At 42.3% G+C, this 14,979-nt stretch overlaps 1 protein-coding gene across 4 annotated transcripts in view; it reads left to right on the top strand.

Moving 5' to 3' along the window:
* Window positions 1-14,979, top strand: part of L3MBTL1 (L3MBTL histone methyl-lysine binding protein 1) — a 48,609-nt gene that overhangs the window by 21,420 nt on the left and 12,210 nt on the right. For all 4 annotated transcript variants that reach the window (XM_075349835.1, XM_075349837.1, XM_075349836.1 and 1 more), the window contains exons 9-13: window positions 2,860-2,964; window positions 4,150-4,285; window positions 6,038-6,129; window positions 6,588-6,739; window positions 12,127-12,203. In XM_075349835.1, the coding sequence (XP_075205950.1) occupies window positions 2,860-2,964; window positions 4,150-4,285; window positions 6,038-6,129; window positions 6,588-6,739; window positions 12,127-12,203 (562 nt within the window). The remainder of the gene's footprint in view (window positions 1-2,859; window positions 2,965-4,149; window positions 4,286-6,037; window positions 6,130-6,587; window positions 6,740-12,126; window positions 12,204-14,979) is intronic.

Here is a 14,979-nt window from a genome sequence, read left to right on the forward strand (position 1 = left end):
ATGATGTGAGGTCAATGTGCAGATCATATTTCATAATTGAGGAAGGTGTGGTGGGTATAATTTATAAGGGAGGGCAGTGTGTAGTTTATTAGGGGCAGTGTGACAGTCACAGTATATAAGTGGGGACGGTGTGGTGGGAATATTTTATACTCATGCTATGTTTTGATGTGCCCGTGGTGATCCCCATTGGGGGGGGTTAGTGCCCTTCGTTTCTCATTGATACTTTTTCAAGTGTTTTACAGAGTAGATCTGCCTTAAACAGATGTCGTGTGCGAAAACTCAGTGTTACATTGTCATTAAGGGGCGCGACCACTTAAAGTGCCTAGGGCAGCATGAAGGCAAAATACAGCCCTGGCAACACGGGCAAATCGCTGCCCGTGGCGCACAACATCGCTATCACCCCGTCACACGGACTTACTCTCCCTGCGACGTCGCTCTGGCCGGCGATCTGCCTCCTTTCTAAGGGGGCGGTTCGTGCGGCGTCACAGCGACGTCACATGGCAGCCGTCCAATAGCAGAGGAGGGGCGGAGATGAGCGGCCGGAACATGCCACCCACCTCCTTCCTTCCTCATTGCCGGTGGACGCAGGTAAGGTGAGGTTCCTCGTTCCTGCGCTGTCACACATAGCGATGTGTGCTGCCGCAGGAACGGCGAACAACATCGTACCTGCAGCAGCAACAATATTAAGGAAATGAACGACGTGTTAACAACCAACGATTTTTCACGTTTTTGTGCTCGATCGTCGCTCATTGGTGTCACACGCTGCAATGTCGCTAACGGTGCCGGATGTGTGTCAGTAACAACGTGACCCCGACGATATATCGTTAGCGAGCGTGCAAAGCACCCTTTACACTTTAAAGTAAATTCAGATTTACTGAATACAGATTTCACAGGTTTTATCCAGAAATTGACAGTGAAAGATCAGCCCAGGAGCAGAAAGAAACAAATTTCTCCTATAAGATAATGAAGTTGCTTATTTTATGTGTATTATTGATATATGAAATAAATATTAAAACTCTTTAACATCCATCATAGCAAAAAGTTCCCCTTGATCTTACAGACCTGTAGCAGACAGGACAATGGTTGAGAAAACATAGGAACCTGAAGAATTGGTTGTATTACATGTATATGATTACATTGTGTATTTCTATTATGCAGGCACAGACCCTAATTTGGGGAATTGTGGGAATTCTCTATTTTTTTTCCAGGTTTAATTGATTATGATTATTTTTACATTTGTTCTTTGATCTTCTGTTCTTTTGGAGAGCAATAGCCACTATTGCCCTCATTTGTGCAAACATAGCACACCAAACTAAACTTAGATATCTATACAAACAAAAACGGTTTGCAGTGATTACACAACCCATGATTAAAGCATGGTAAAACAAGGAGTTTAAAGAAATGAACCTAACTTTTAAGTATCCACACATTTGTAGAGTCAATGGTATATTATTTAGCGTGACTCAAAAAGGATGGTGTAAAATGATAGCCTCGGTATTCATAACTGAGAGAACATACCCCAAATCCATTAACATAGGAAGACCCACCATGTATCCTACTTTTATCTATACACTACAAATGTTCAGAGTGATTTCCATTGGTGACAGGGCAGAGGTGTAGGCCGTAGTCTAGTGCAATCCAGACACTTGGCAGCATATCCTGGGATATTGTCATTTTGATCTTGTGGCTGGGGGCCGATACAATAAGTCCTTGATGTAGTCCACAGAAAGAAATCACATGACTGCACTATTGCAGATGCTTCCTTTTCCATTAACTCTGCCATCCCCCAAACTCAATGTGAATTTGCCCTAATTCCCTTAAATAAACATGTAACACATTTCTTGGATAAATTGGCCAAATCAGTCCTTTAATATAGAAAAATAACATTAATAAATAATTATTAAAGTGAGGGAGGTTCTTGGCGCTCCAAAATCTAGTGGATACCCATATAATAATTAATAAATTATCCAGCATTGTCCCCAGTCGCGACCACAGACTCGGGGGCACATTTGTTTCCAGAAAACCTTTTCCCTAACACCAACTCCCAGGGGACCCCACCCTGGAGAGACCCAAAGTCCGCCAGGTAATTACCAATCCATATGATAAAAGAGGGGATTACCATCCATCCGATGTTCAACCCCCCACCACAACTTTTTCCACCAAATTCAAGAACCCACCTCATGACCACTCGATGAAATGACCCGAAACAGTACAATTACAAACCTAATCTCCTGCTACTTCACATACCATATTAAACATATGGCGGGAGGGCGGGACCCTTCCTGATGCTGCCTACGTGCCGCTATGGCAGCCCTCACCCCTTACCTAATCATATATATACAGCACCTCTAATCAAATTCAATCACCCCCTTTTGCCTTTTTATCTATGTCTTTAAACTTTTGACCCCCACAGAAGCCCGCTCTTTCGCCTATACTCCGATTAAACCCTAGTTGCCCTGGAAAGATGAGTCATGGGGTCACAATGCCTATGGTTCTGCTAAGGCTATATTTAGCCTAGTTAATAGGTCTGGCGATCATGGAGGCTGGTGTATCATGGGTCCCTCAACCTGAGACAACTCATCAGTGAGTCAGTGGAGTTCATATCTGAGGATTTATCAGATGCCTGGACATCACTGGACTACCGGCTAAATAGCTGACTTGTCACCAATGGAAATCTTTGAACATCTGCAGTGAATAGATAACATGGATAGATTGTGTGTTTTCATATTAATAAATGTGTTATGTTCTCTTGGTTATGAATACTGAGGCAGTTTCACTTATGCAATGCTGCCGCCTCTCACATCTTATCAATATAATATTTTCTCTGTATGATAAAGTCATTGATTCATTTTCCTTTAGTGGCAACTGGGAACACAGCACAAGAACGGCTTCAAGGTGGGGATGAAGCTAGAGGGAATCGACCCGCAGCATCCATCCATGTATTTTATCCTCACTGTGGCTGAGGTGAGATGGACATACAATGGTAAAAAAAAAAAAAAAGTCAAACTTAAAATGTTCTAATATCAAATTAAACGGTTCTAAAAGTTTTTCAGAGACCGCCATTCTTGACCACGGGCTGAATCTAGTTTTGGGACGTTCTCACTGCTAGGTGATCTAGTGATACTGAACCTCTTTATCCAGGTGCGGACAGAAACAGAAGAGGCCCCTGTGCAAGAATGGGGTATGGGACTTCTGCAGTCTAATCGCTCATCATAATGCACAATACCACCTGCCTTGCAGGTAGTAGTAGGTCCCATCACCTTCCAGGCGCCTGTTCAATAGCACAAGTTGCACCAATGGTATGTCCAACCAGTTCCTTATCTACAATAAGAGGTGTTTGGTCATCTGGCCATTTCACCATTAGATGTCATATACGATTACATAGTTTAAAGCACCAGTCCAGCATTTTTTTTCCTTTAGCACTAGAGTGGTGCTTCTAATAAGTTCCCTGCCCCCCAGTCTTATACTCACCCTCCAACATCTTCATCTGTTATCAGCACTGCTACCATTTGTTGTCTTCTCCAGTTTGAGACCTGCTATCAGCTCCAGTTTTTCATGGAGCATGCCGGAGGTCACAACTCAATAGAAGCCTAAGATAGTCTCATTGTGGACTTGTTCTGGCTCTTATAAACTTGTAGTGAGAGAGAGATCGTGACGTAACTTCTGACTTCTGGCCAGTCTGAGGTTACGTGAAACAAGATGACACTGCGGGACTGGAGCAACACCAAATAAAGGTGAAAACGCAAGAGGGTGAGTATAAGAATAGTGGCTGGTTCCGTAGCTTAAAAACACCACTCCGGCTCTGAAAAACAAAACTCTGAAGTGGTGCTTCAGGTTCTCCATTCTGGCGATTGGTGGTGGATACAGATGAGAAAACCCGAACTGTAAAATTTGAAGCTCGTAAAGAACATGGACTTTTAAAAAAACCTCAATGTTGAGGTTTGGGTGCTAAACGCATGATAACCACTCAATCAAGCATTGGGCTGCTCGGGAACGCTCGGTCCAATCCAGGTCCTGAACAGAACTTTATCTAAAGTTTGGCTGTACCCAGAGAACCTGAACTTCCATGGGTTAGCTCATCTCTCCTGGTGGATTTTTTAAATATTGACCATTAATTTGTATATTTTTTTCTGAATTTTTATGCTTTAGGTTTGTGGGTTCCGAATAAGAGTTCACTTTGATGGATATTCAGAGTGCCATGATTTCTGGGTGAACGCAGATTCACCTGATATTCACCCTGCCGCCTGGTGTGAAAGGACTGGACACAAATTACAGCCCCCAAAAGGTCATGATAAAAAAATGTTTTTACTCTGTTTGACAATTGTTTTATTTATTGTTTTTTTTTCACTTGTGATCTAGAATTTATTCCATACAATCTCTTAAAGTGTCTTGTTGCTATCATGACAATACACCGTTTTATGTTGTCTTCGTCTCTTCCTTCACAAAAACAACTGCTGAGTGAAAGCCAGAACAAATCATGTTGCTCTGGAACATCCCTCTTCTCCGACAATCCTACACCCTTTCCCACTGTTGTGCTTCCAGTTTTTCCCCTTTCTTACTCCAGATCCTTCTTTTGCCTGATGCCCAATGTGCCTAATGTCTTTCTCCAGCCATCCTTTATGTGAGATCATTTCTTTTCTACCTTTTTGTTGTACTTTATATTTACTCCCTAGCTTTCTTTGTCCAATACCATAATTTCTGTTGACCACAAACTCATCACTCCGTTCTATACAGTTTCCTCCTTAACCACTTTTATAAGTGTCAGACCACTCCTATTTTGGTGTAGGCACCTATCTTTCCACAGGTCTTTCTGTGGTAAATCAATTCTCTTAGGGTATATTCACAAGGTTCTTGATGCGTTATTTGTGTGACTTGCACGCTAAAATCTACATCATGTAAACGCTACAAATCTTCTTGCAACAAGCTTCTCATTCCTGTGACAGAGAACAAACGTCTGTAATACACGTTGCATCTTTTTTTTAGTGCCTTTTTTAATGTATGTTGGAAATGCATGTGTAATGCTCTCAGGGCAAGCATGGGGATAGTGGGTCCACTGGACTGAAAGTACTGATCACTGGCCTGGAGGAGCAAACTGAATCTGTTACTGAGTCTTTACTAAAGCCACTGGATGTAGTGATAGGTACACACGCTGGTAGGCAGCCGACAGAGGGTAGCCCCAGGGGATCAGTGGTACCTCGGCAGTTGGTACCACAGATACAAACAGTCTATGGTTGTAGGAACAGCTGCAGCAGCCGGTGTTGTGGATTTGACCAGGATAAATGGATGGATGCAGTAGCAATGTAGATACTTGCAGAAGGAGATATCATCAGATATCATGGTAGGTGGCAAGCGTGGATAGTTGCAGCAGCAACAGTGGACTGGTAATGCATTGAAACAAAGACAGCATTGTGCACAGTGACAGCAGCAGCACTGAGGACCTAAGAACTAGCAACATATAGAACCTGCTGCCAAGGAACGTTCCTAAAGGTGCATTAAATACTTGATGCCTTTCAGCCGAGCTGAGAGGCACTTCCTGGTCAGGCCGTACTGGCCCTTTAAGAAAATGAGGTGTCCGCGCATGAACCCTATGGGCATTCCCAGAAGACCTGTGCAGCATGCGCAGGCCCTGGGAGACAGCAGTATGGACCAGGGATGGGGCAACCACCGATGGGCCACCGGTAGGGTGGGATTGCATTTTCTGTGTGTAAATCACAGCTATATGTGTTTTTACTCATCTTCTTCGTACTTTTTAATGGAATTTTTTTTGCAAGACATTTGCAGTGAAAACATGTCAAAAACACACCCTATTGCTACAAACCATATTTTAATTAAAAATGCACCAAAAGACAAGCATAAAAAGTGTGAAAAACTACATCAAGACAGAGTTATGTGCTCTTATAAAACATTCCATGTGCCTTTTACAAGCATTTTTATAGGTAGATTTTTCCGCCAGAAATAATCTATGGCAAATATCCCGTAAGAGCTATTTTAACTTTTTTTTTTAACGTTTCCTATTAATCTTTTTTTTTCTTTGTAGGATACAAAGATGAAGACTTCAGTTGGACTCATTACCTGAGATTAACAAAAGCTCATGTGGCTCCTAAACACTTATTTATAACTCCAAAAATTGTGAGTTCTGCTCCTAAATTATGATATCAGCATACAGTAGTCATTTTCCTTGTAGGTCAGACCCCCACCTTTCATACATTTATGGCATTTCCTGTGGATACTCTATAAATGTCTGGCAATACATCTTTATGGATTCTTATGGCTTGATTTTACATTCTACATTTTTTACAAATTGTATACCATCTCACCCTATCATAGAAAATACTGTACATTACACTTTAGATGTTTTAGACACATGAAAACAATACATGACATATTATCCACAGTTTGCTATTTATAAATGGTTTCCCTAATATATATTATCACCTTCCCTAGAAAGTACAGATATATGATTGATACATGTTAAAGCTCAGCCATTATATCCCCTTTGCATTAACTAACATTCAAAAGTTGGTGTGCTGTTGCTAGTAATTGTCTAAGAATGTTTTGTTTGTTTTTTATTTCTTTTTTTCTAATAGGGTGCTCCCCCATCCCTCTTTCGGGTGGGCATGAAATTAGAAGCTGTGGACAAGATGAATCCATCTCTTATATGTGTGGCCAGTGTCACCGATGTTGTAGAGGACAGATTTCTTGTGCACTTCGACAACTGGGGTGACACCTATGACTACTGGTAGGAATTATTATTGATAGCCAAGCCTAGATAGGCAGTTAAGCAGTAATATGCCTTACTCCTGAAGGCCCTTTTCGAGTAGCACTCCAGCAAAATATCATAGTTCATAGTATCATAGTTTTTAAGGTTGAAGGGAGACTCTAAGTCCATCTAGTTCAACCCGTAGCCTAACATGTTGATCCAGAGGAAGGCAAAAAAAACCCAATGTGGCAAACAAGTTCCAATGGGGAAAAAATTTCCTTCCTGACTCCACATCCGGCAATCAGACTAGTTCCCTGGATCAATACCCTGTCATAAAATCTAATATACATAACTGGTAATATTACATTTTTCAAGAAAGGCATCCAGGCTCTGCTTAAATGTTAGTAGTGAATCACTCATTACAACATCATGCGGCAGAGCGTTCCATAGTCTCACTGCTCGTACAGTAAAGAATCCTCGGCTGTGATTATGATTAAACCTTCTTTCCTCAAGACGTAGCGGATGCCCCCGTGTTCCAGTCGCAGGCCTAGGTGTAAAAAGATCTTTGGAAAGGTCTCTGTACTGTCCCCTCATATATTTATACATTGTGATTAGATCCCCCCTAAGCCTTCGTTTTTCCAAACTAAATAACCCCAAGTTTAATAACCTGTCTTGGTATTGCAGCCCACCCATTCCTCTAATAATCTTGGTGGCTCTTCTCTGCACCCTCTCCAGTTCAGCTATGTCCTTCTTATATATCGGTGACCAGAATTGTACACAGTATTCTAAGTGCGGTCGCACTAGTGACTTGTACAGAGGTAGAACTATATTTTTTTCATGAACACTTATACCTCTTTTAATACATCCCATTATTTTATTAGCCCTGGCAGCAGCTGCCTGACACTGTCCACTAAAGTGAAGTTTACCATCCACCCATACACCCAAGTCTTTTTCTATGTCCTATATATGTCCTTAAAGTACAGCATAGGATAATATTAGGTGAATAATGTGGAAATTCTTGTGTATGCCCTATATATATATATCAGTTGTAATTGATTTACCATTTCTGGGTTGTCTTCTGTCCTGTTTCCATCTTCTCCTCTAAAATGGTTATCTCTAATGTAGGCTACGTTTCCCATAAAGCACTTACTGTGCCTGAGTTGTTTACAAGGGCATCAAGTGATAGTCGGTGTCCCTACTCACACTTCAGATTTTCCATGTATTCTATGTGATTGAGTTTTAGCCTCATGCTTGTGATATGTTTCTCCATGTCAGCTCTTACAAAGATTATGCAGGGAAGACAAGTTGAAGCTACATTTTATAAGATACACTGGAAATTCTACACACAGAACAGAACACACACATTGTATAGAAAGTCTATGTGAGTCAAGTAAGTTTTATAACAGCAGCTAATCATTGTATGGGCTGATCTATATCACTATATCACTGCACTTCAGGAGTACTCTTGAAACTTCCATTCACTCAGAGAAAGAAAGAGGGTATAGCTGAGTGGAGAGAGATCTGAGAATTGCCATGAAGTGATAGGTGTTGATTAGTGCTGGGCGGACCCAGACTTTCAAAGTGTGGATCCACACGGTTTGAAACTTACCCGAGTGCCAGGCCCGGGATCGGAATTCTCAGGGAATTCTCGCTAATGATCCAAATCTGGCATTCGGGTAATACAAAAAATAAAGGAAAAAGAAAGAAAAAAATAATAAAGCGAGCAGCGCTATACTTACCGAGCCTTCAGCGCGGCTGTATCTGCTCCCGTGGCCTCTCATTCGTCTTCTGCGGCCGCTCTCTGGGCTCATACATATTCACTCCTTTCCCATTGGCGTCTGTGATTGGTTGCAGTCAGACGCGCCTCCACGCTAATTGACAGCGTGTCTGACGCTTCCAATCACAAACCCTATCTGTGGATCTATAACGTATGGTAAAAATAAATAAATAAAAAAATTGGCGTAGGTTCCTTCCCATATTATGATACCCAGCACAGATAAAGCCCATGGCTACAGGCTGCAGCCTCCAACCATGCACTTAACTTGGCTGTGTATCAAACTAAGAGGAGCCACATGCATTTTTGTTTTTTAATTAGTTAAATAAATAATTAAATAAAAGCTGTGTTCTGCCTCCCCCCCCCCTAATTTTAATACCCAGCCATGATAAAGTCTGACAGCTGGGGGCTGTTATTATCAGACTGGGAAGACCCATGTTTATTGGGATCCCCCAGCCTAAAAATAGCAGCCTGCAGCCGCCCAGAATTGTCGCACCCAGAACTTTACCCAACTCTTTCCGATTGCCCTGGTGTAGTGGCAATCAGGGTAATAAGGACTTAATGGCAACCCACAGCTACCACTAAGCCCTAGATTAGTAATGGGATGTGTCTATGAGACCTCCCCATTACTAATCTGTAAGTGAAAAGAAATTAACACAAACATCGAAAAAATCCTTTATTTGGAATAAAAGACAAAAAACCCCTCTTTCACCACTTTATTAACCCCAGAACACCCTTTCAGGTCCGACGTAATCCACATGAGGGCCCACGACAATTCCAGCTCTGCTACATCTGAAATTACAGTGTGCGATCAAGGAACATATCCTGCAGGCAGAGATTGAGCCGTGATCAGTGGTGACGTCTCTCAGGTAAGTTGCAGGTCACAGCTGGAAGGTTCCCACGGTGCTACACCTGTGATCGCAGATAGCCTGACCTCAGGTGGGGGTCAAAGAGTTTAATGAAGAACCCTGAGGTCAGATTAGCTACAGTCACAGGTAGAGGACCGTGGGAACCTCCCAGCTATGACTGCAACTTACCTGATTGACATCATGTGATAATGCTTCTAAGTAAGAGCTACTCGAAAGGGTACTTTCCTTTCTGGCTTCTTCTGCGTAATCCTACATTACATGGACAACTAGTCATTTAAATAGGTGACATGTAACAAAGTTTTTCTGCTGAAAAAATGGGCAGCCTCACAGAGCTGTACCTGATAGAAACAGCTAATTGCTGCAGATTGGAGGAACTGGATCCTGAAGCTTATTTTTAGAGGAGATTTTCCAGATACAATAATCTCTTTAACCAGCTCAAGAGTGGCCATCTTACTTGTTATTGGTCAAGCACATTTTCATTTTATAAGCACATACCAGTGTAGGACAGTGACACTAAAATAGTGAGATTTTATCTCTTTTCCATTACAGTTGTTTTTATGTAAAGGATATGTAAATAGGGCAAATTGGGGTTGGCTAGAAGTTGTAGTTTGAGAAACGGCCTTTTTGCATTTTTTTTATTTTGATTTATTTGTAATTTTTTTTGTCTTCGTTCCTCTTTTTTAATCTACAAATTGTACTCCCAAAGTTCTTACAAATTACATAATGGCTTGTTTTTTCATTGCTGATTCTACCTGTAACTGGGGCTGACATTAGCTGCAGTTACAGTGGGAATATGGCTACCTAACACATAGTATAGAGCTGACCATCCGCAAGCACCGCAGATCATGTAATTCCTAGAACAAAAACAGTAAATGTCATGGCTGTTACCTGAATTGCATACATGATTCTGTCTTTGCCATGGGGAATCCTTATGTTGAAGACTCAGCAAAAACAGTCCAAAATTTCCCCTTATCTGAAAGCTGGTAACCATTAATATGGGTCTACCTACTTTTATGCTGTTAACCAGGATTAACAGCATAAAAGTAGGTAGACCCATATTAATGGTTACATAACTTATTATGTAACTGTCTCAAACTATAATAGCCTATGTTTGGTAATTAAAATGTTCATTCTAATCTCACTAATCCTTTTTTACAACTTCTTAGAATCAGTTCACAGTAGCATTTGGGAGAACTCTATAAGGCTTCTGCTGCTTTTTGACAATCAAAACTGTATAGTCTGCTGCTCTTTTTATGGACTCATAACTCAATCACTCAAAAATCTTATTGCTGCAGTAAATAATGGAAGTATTTGATGCTAGTGTCAAAAAAGGCCTTAACATTAAAATACAGTTACGGTGTGCAGGTAATATTTATAGTTGTAATAATCATTTACTGTACTAAAGACAAATGAAAGGCAATACAACAATTACACTATAGGCAAGACTAAAGGGGGTGTTACACGCAGCGATATCGCTAGTGAAAGCACCCGCCCCCGTCGTTTGTGCGTCATGGGCAAATCGCTGCCCGTGGCGCAAAAAAACGTTTGGAGCCGTCACACGTTCTTACCTGCCTAGCGACGTCGCTGTTGTCGCGAACCGCCTCCTTTCTAAGGGGGGCGGTTTGTGCGGCGTCACAGCCGCGCCACTAAGCGGCCGCCCAATAGAAGCAGAGGGGCGGAGATGAGCGGCCATAACATCCCGCCCACCTCCTTCCTTCCTCATTGCCGGCGGCCGCAGGTAAGTTGCAGTTCGTCGTTCCCGAGGTGTGCTGCCTCGGGAACGACGAACAACCTGCGTCCTCAACAATTAACGATTTTTTTAAAATGGAACGTGTCAACGATGAATGATAAGGTGAGTATTTTCTATCGTTAACGGTCGTTCCTTGCTGTCACATGCAACAACGTCGCTAACGATGCCGGATGTGCGTCATGGAATCCGTGACCCCGGCGATATATATCGTTAGATCCGTCGTTGCGTGTAACAGGGCCTTTAGCCGCACAGCAGTTTGTTAGTTAAAATAACCACTTATGTTGCTTAGAAACTCCTCAGCATTGAAAATGCAACACCAAAAAAGTTATGGGCTTATGGAAATCACAGCATTAATAGATTTGTTTGTGATATGCAAATTATGAAAAAATGGAAATAAAATTTTCAAAATGTTTACATTTATTCAGTATTGAGTTTGAACATCACGTGCTCAAAGGGAGGCAAATCCAGAGATGCTTCAGCCATGGTAGCATGTTTAGGCCAATAATTAAAAAAAAAATGTGTGGGGTCGCTCCTATTTTGATAACCAGGCAAGTTAAAACAGACAGCTGTGAGCTGGTATTAACAAGCTGGGAAGGCCCATGGTTATATGATCCTTACTAGCCTAAAAATAGCAGCACACATCTGCCTCAGAAGTAGAGGATGCATTAGATGTGCCAATTGTAGCCTTTTTCCCATCTCTTCCCAATTGCCCAATGGCAATAGGGGTAATATTTTTTGGATTAATGCTGCAGGCCATGGTAGCACGTTTAGGCCACGCAGGCTACTCACAGTATTATGGCCATATGTCCACAGTGTCCCAGGAACCATTTTTCAAGTCAACAATTCCGCATATTGTTTGTGCTGTCCTGTACACCTGCATGTTTTTTTTGATGTTGCAATTTCTATGTTGTGGCGTGTCCTTTTTTTTTATATTGTACCATCAACACTTTATCTTTATATAGATATCATAATAAAGTTTTAGATTCTATAGTCAGTCTTATTTTATGAAAAATAATTATTTTTATTTTCTTAGGTGTGACCCTAGCAGTCCCTATGTTCATTCTGTGGGATGGTGCCAAGAACATGGGAAGCCTCTTACTCCTCCTCAAGGTACTGACACAGAAAGGCAATGATGACAGCAAAGTAAAAGCATAAAGTTCTGAAATTAATGTTGATTTTAGGAAAATGTAAAATGGTTATAATTAGGATGAGAGGACCCGTGAATGTTGGGGTTCGCCAGCTTCGGACAGACTTTAGTTAAAATTTGATTCTGTATATGGACCTCGAACCAGATATAAGTCAATGGGGACTTGAATTTTGGTGTTGTGAAATAGGGCTATGGACAATTACCCTGAAAACAAATGTGGGTAGGGAATAAATAAATAAAAGATAACGTGGGGTCCTCCCTATTTTTGCTAACCAGCCAAGATAAAGCAGACAGCTCGGGCTACAGCCTTCAATTTACTGCTTTACCCTGGCTGGTTAGCAAACATAATTAAATAATTTTAAAAACGGTGTGGGGTCCCTCCTATTTTGATAACCTGCCAAGGTAAAGTAGACATGTGGTAGCTGGTATTAACAGGCTTGGAAGGCCCATGGTCATTTGACCCTTCCCAGCACAAAAATAACAGCATACAGCTGTACTAGAAGTGGCGGATCCATGAGATGGGCCAATTTTCGTGCTTTGCTCTGCTCTTCCCGATTGCCCTGGTGCAGTGTCAATTAGGGTAACATTTTTGAGGTTGATGTCAGCTGTGAATTGACAGCTAGCATTTTGCCCAGGGGTTAGTAATGGAGAAGCATCAGACACCCGACATTACTCACCCGATCAGACATTACTAACCTAGTAAGTGTTCAGTTAATAAAAACACACACACACACACACACACACACACACTGGAAAAAAATTGTTTATTTGAAGAAAGTCTCCTCCACACTCCGTCGTTCACCAGTTCATTAATTTAAAAAAATTCTCACAGTTCCAACATAATCCAATGGTGAATAAAATTTCCCCAACATTCCCTCGTTCACCATTTTATTAATTTAAAAAAATCCTCAAAGTAATTCAATGGTGTCATGCCCTACAACATCCATCGAATCCTATGGAGTCTCGTTCTGAAAACAAGGCTCCATAGGTCACTCCTGGTTGCGAGAAGTTCCATGCCTGTCACTGATCGGAAGTGACCTATGGAGCCTCGTTTTGAGAACGTTCTCAAAACAAGACTCCATAGGATTTGATAGACGTCGTGGGACATTACACAATTGAATTAGAACTTCGGTAATTTTTTAAAATGAATAAATTAGTGAACGAGGTACTGTAGGGGAGTCATTATTCAAATAAACTATTTTTCCTGTGTGTGGGTTTTTTTTACTTTTCACTTACTGGGTTAGTAATGGGGGTGTCTGATAGATGCATATTAATTACGAATCCCTGGGCTTGATGCCAGTTGTCTATTCACAGCTTACATCAACCCAAAAAATACTAACCTGATTGACTCCGCACCAGGGCAATTGGGAAGAGCTGGGCAAAGCGCCAGAGTTGGTGCATCTAATAGATGAGCCTTCCCAGCCTGATAATTCTAGCCCATAGCTGTCTGCTTTATCTTGGCTGGTTATCAAAAATGGAAAAGGACCCTACGCCATTTTTTAAATTATTTATTTTTTTAGTTAAACAAGGTTAAAAACACCTATTAGTGTCCCATTGTCACGATTAGCGAACCAGACAAGGGGAGAGTGGCTCCACTGAACCAAGATACCATTCAATGACCCAGAGGAGCGGATCTGAGCAGCCACCGAGTCTTTTCTATAACCACAGAAGGTGGAAATAGATACACACGCAGATAGTTAGCTGACAGGATGTAGTCCAGGGGGATCCCGATCCCTCACTAGCTGGTACCACAGGATGAAGGCTGATTACTGGTACAGATGAGGTGGAGGAAGGCGCAGACAGGTTCAGCCTGCTACTGGAGGACACGGACTGGTGGATGGATGCTCCTAAGTGCTGCAGTCTGGTCCTGGAGGACATGGACTGTTGAATGGATGCTGTGGATTGGTGCAGGCTGTACTGGAGGGCGCAGGCTGGTGGATGAATACTGCGGACTGGTGTAGGCTGGTACTGGAGACCAGTGACTGATGGATGCAAACAGAGACAGAGTGACTGAACAATATACGGAGTGCGGACAGGGACCTGACAACTAGCAGGAGCAGAACAAGCTACAGGGACACATTGAACAGGCACCACCCAATGGGGGAGGATGCCTTATAAACACTGTGCCTCTCAGAAAAGGGAGAACAGCGTGGCCGCGCCCTAAGCACATTCCCGAGAGTCATGCTGCACAGGCGCGGACATCGGGAGCCAGAAATCGGTGAGAGAGCAGACAGGGAGTGTTGGCGTCCTTGACACAGAGTGCAGGGGTGCCACAGGAGCAGCAGGCGGACTGCATAGCCCAGAGGATAGAGAGGTGCCAGGGTGAGCGGGGGTGCCAATGGTGTAACACCCATGAGAGGCGCTAAAAGGTTCAAGTGTACAATATTGTTGGGGGTGGGGACTTTGCTTTTGCCAATGTCCAGAGACAGTGTTTGCCAAGCATCCAGTCACCAGGTCTTATATAGACCTGGTGACGCAATGGGGCTGGACAGTCAAAGCCATAGCAGTACTCGGCATGGGTGTGATGGCTACGGAAGTGCCCAAAGACAAAAAGCTTGTTGATTGCTGTGCTGCAGCCTTTCAGCCAACTTTATTAAGCATGCATAAAGCATTCAACAGCCAAACTTAACTATGGACTTCCATGAGAAGGCCGTGTTCGAGCACCGGACACGAAGTGTCTGGTACGGACCCCTAACTTTACAGATCGGGTTTGCTTATCCTTAGTTATATTGTTGGTTT

Source organism: Anomaloglossus baeobatrachus, chromosome 5, assembly GCF_048569485.1.
Source record: "Anomaloglossus baeobatrachus isolate aAnoBae1 chromosome 5, aAnoBae1.hap1, whole genome shotgun sequence".
In the NCBI taxonomy this organism is placed as follows: Eukaryota; Metazoa; Chordata; class Amphibia; order Anura; family Aromobatidae; genus Anomaloglossus; species Anomaloglossus baeobatrachus.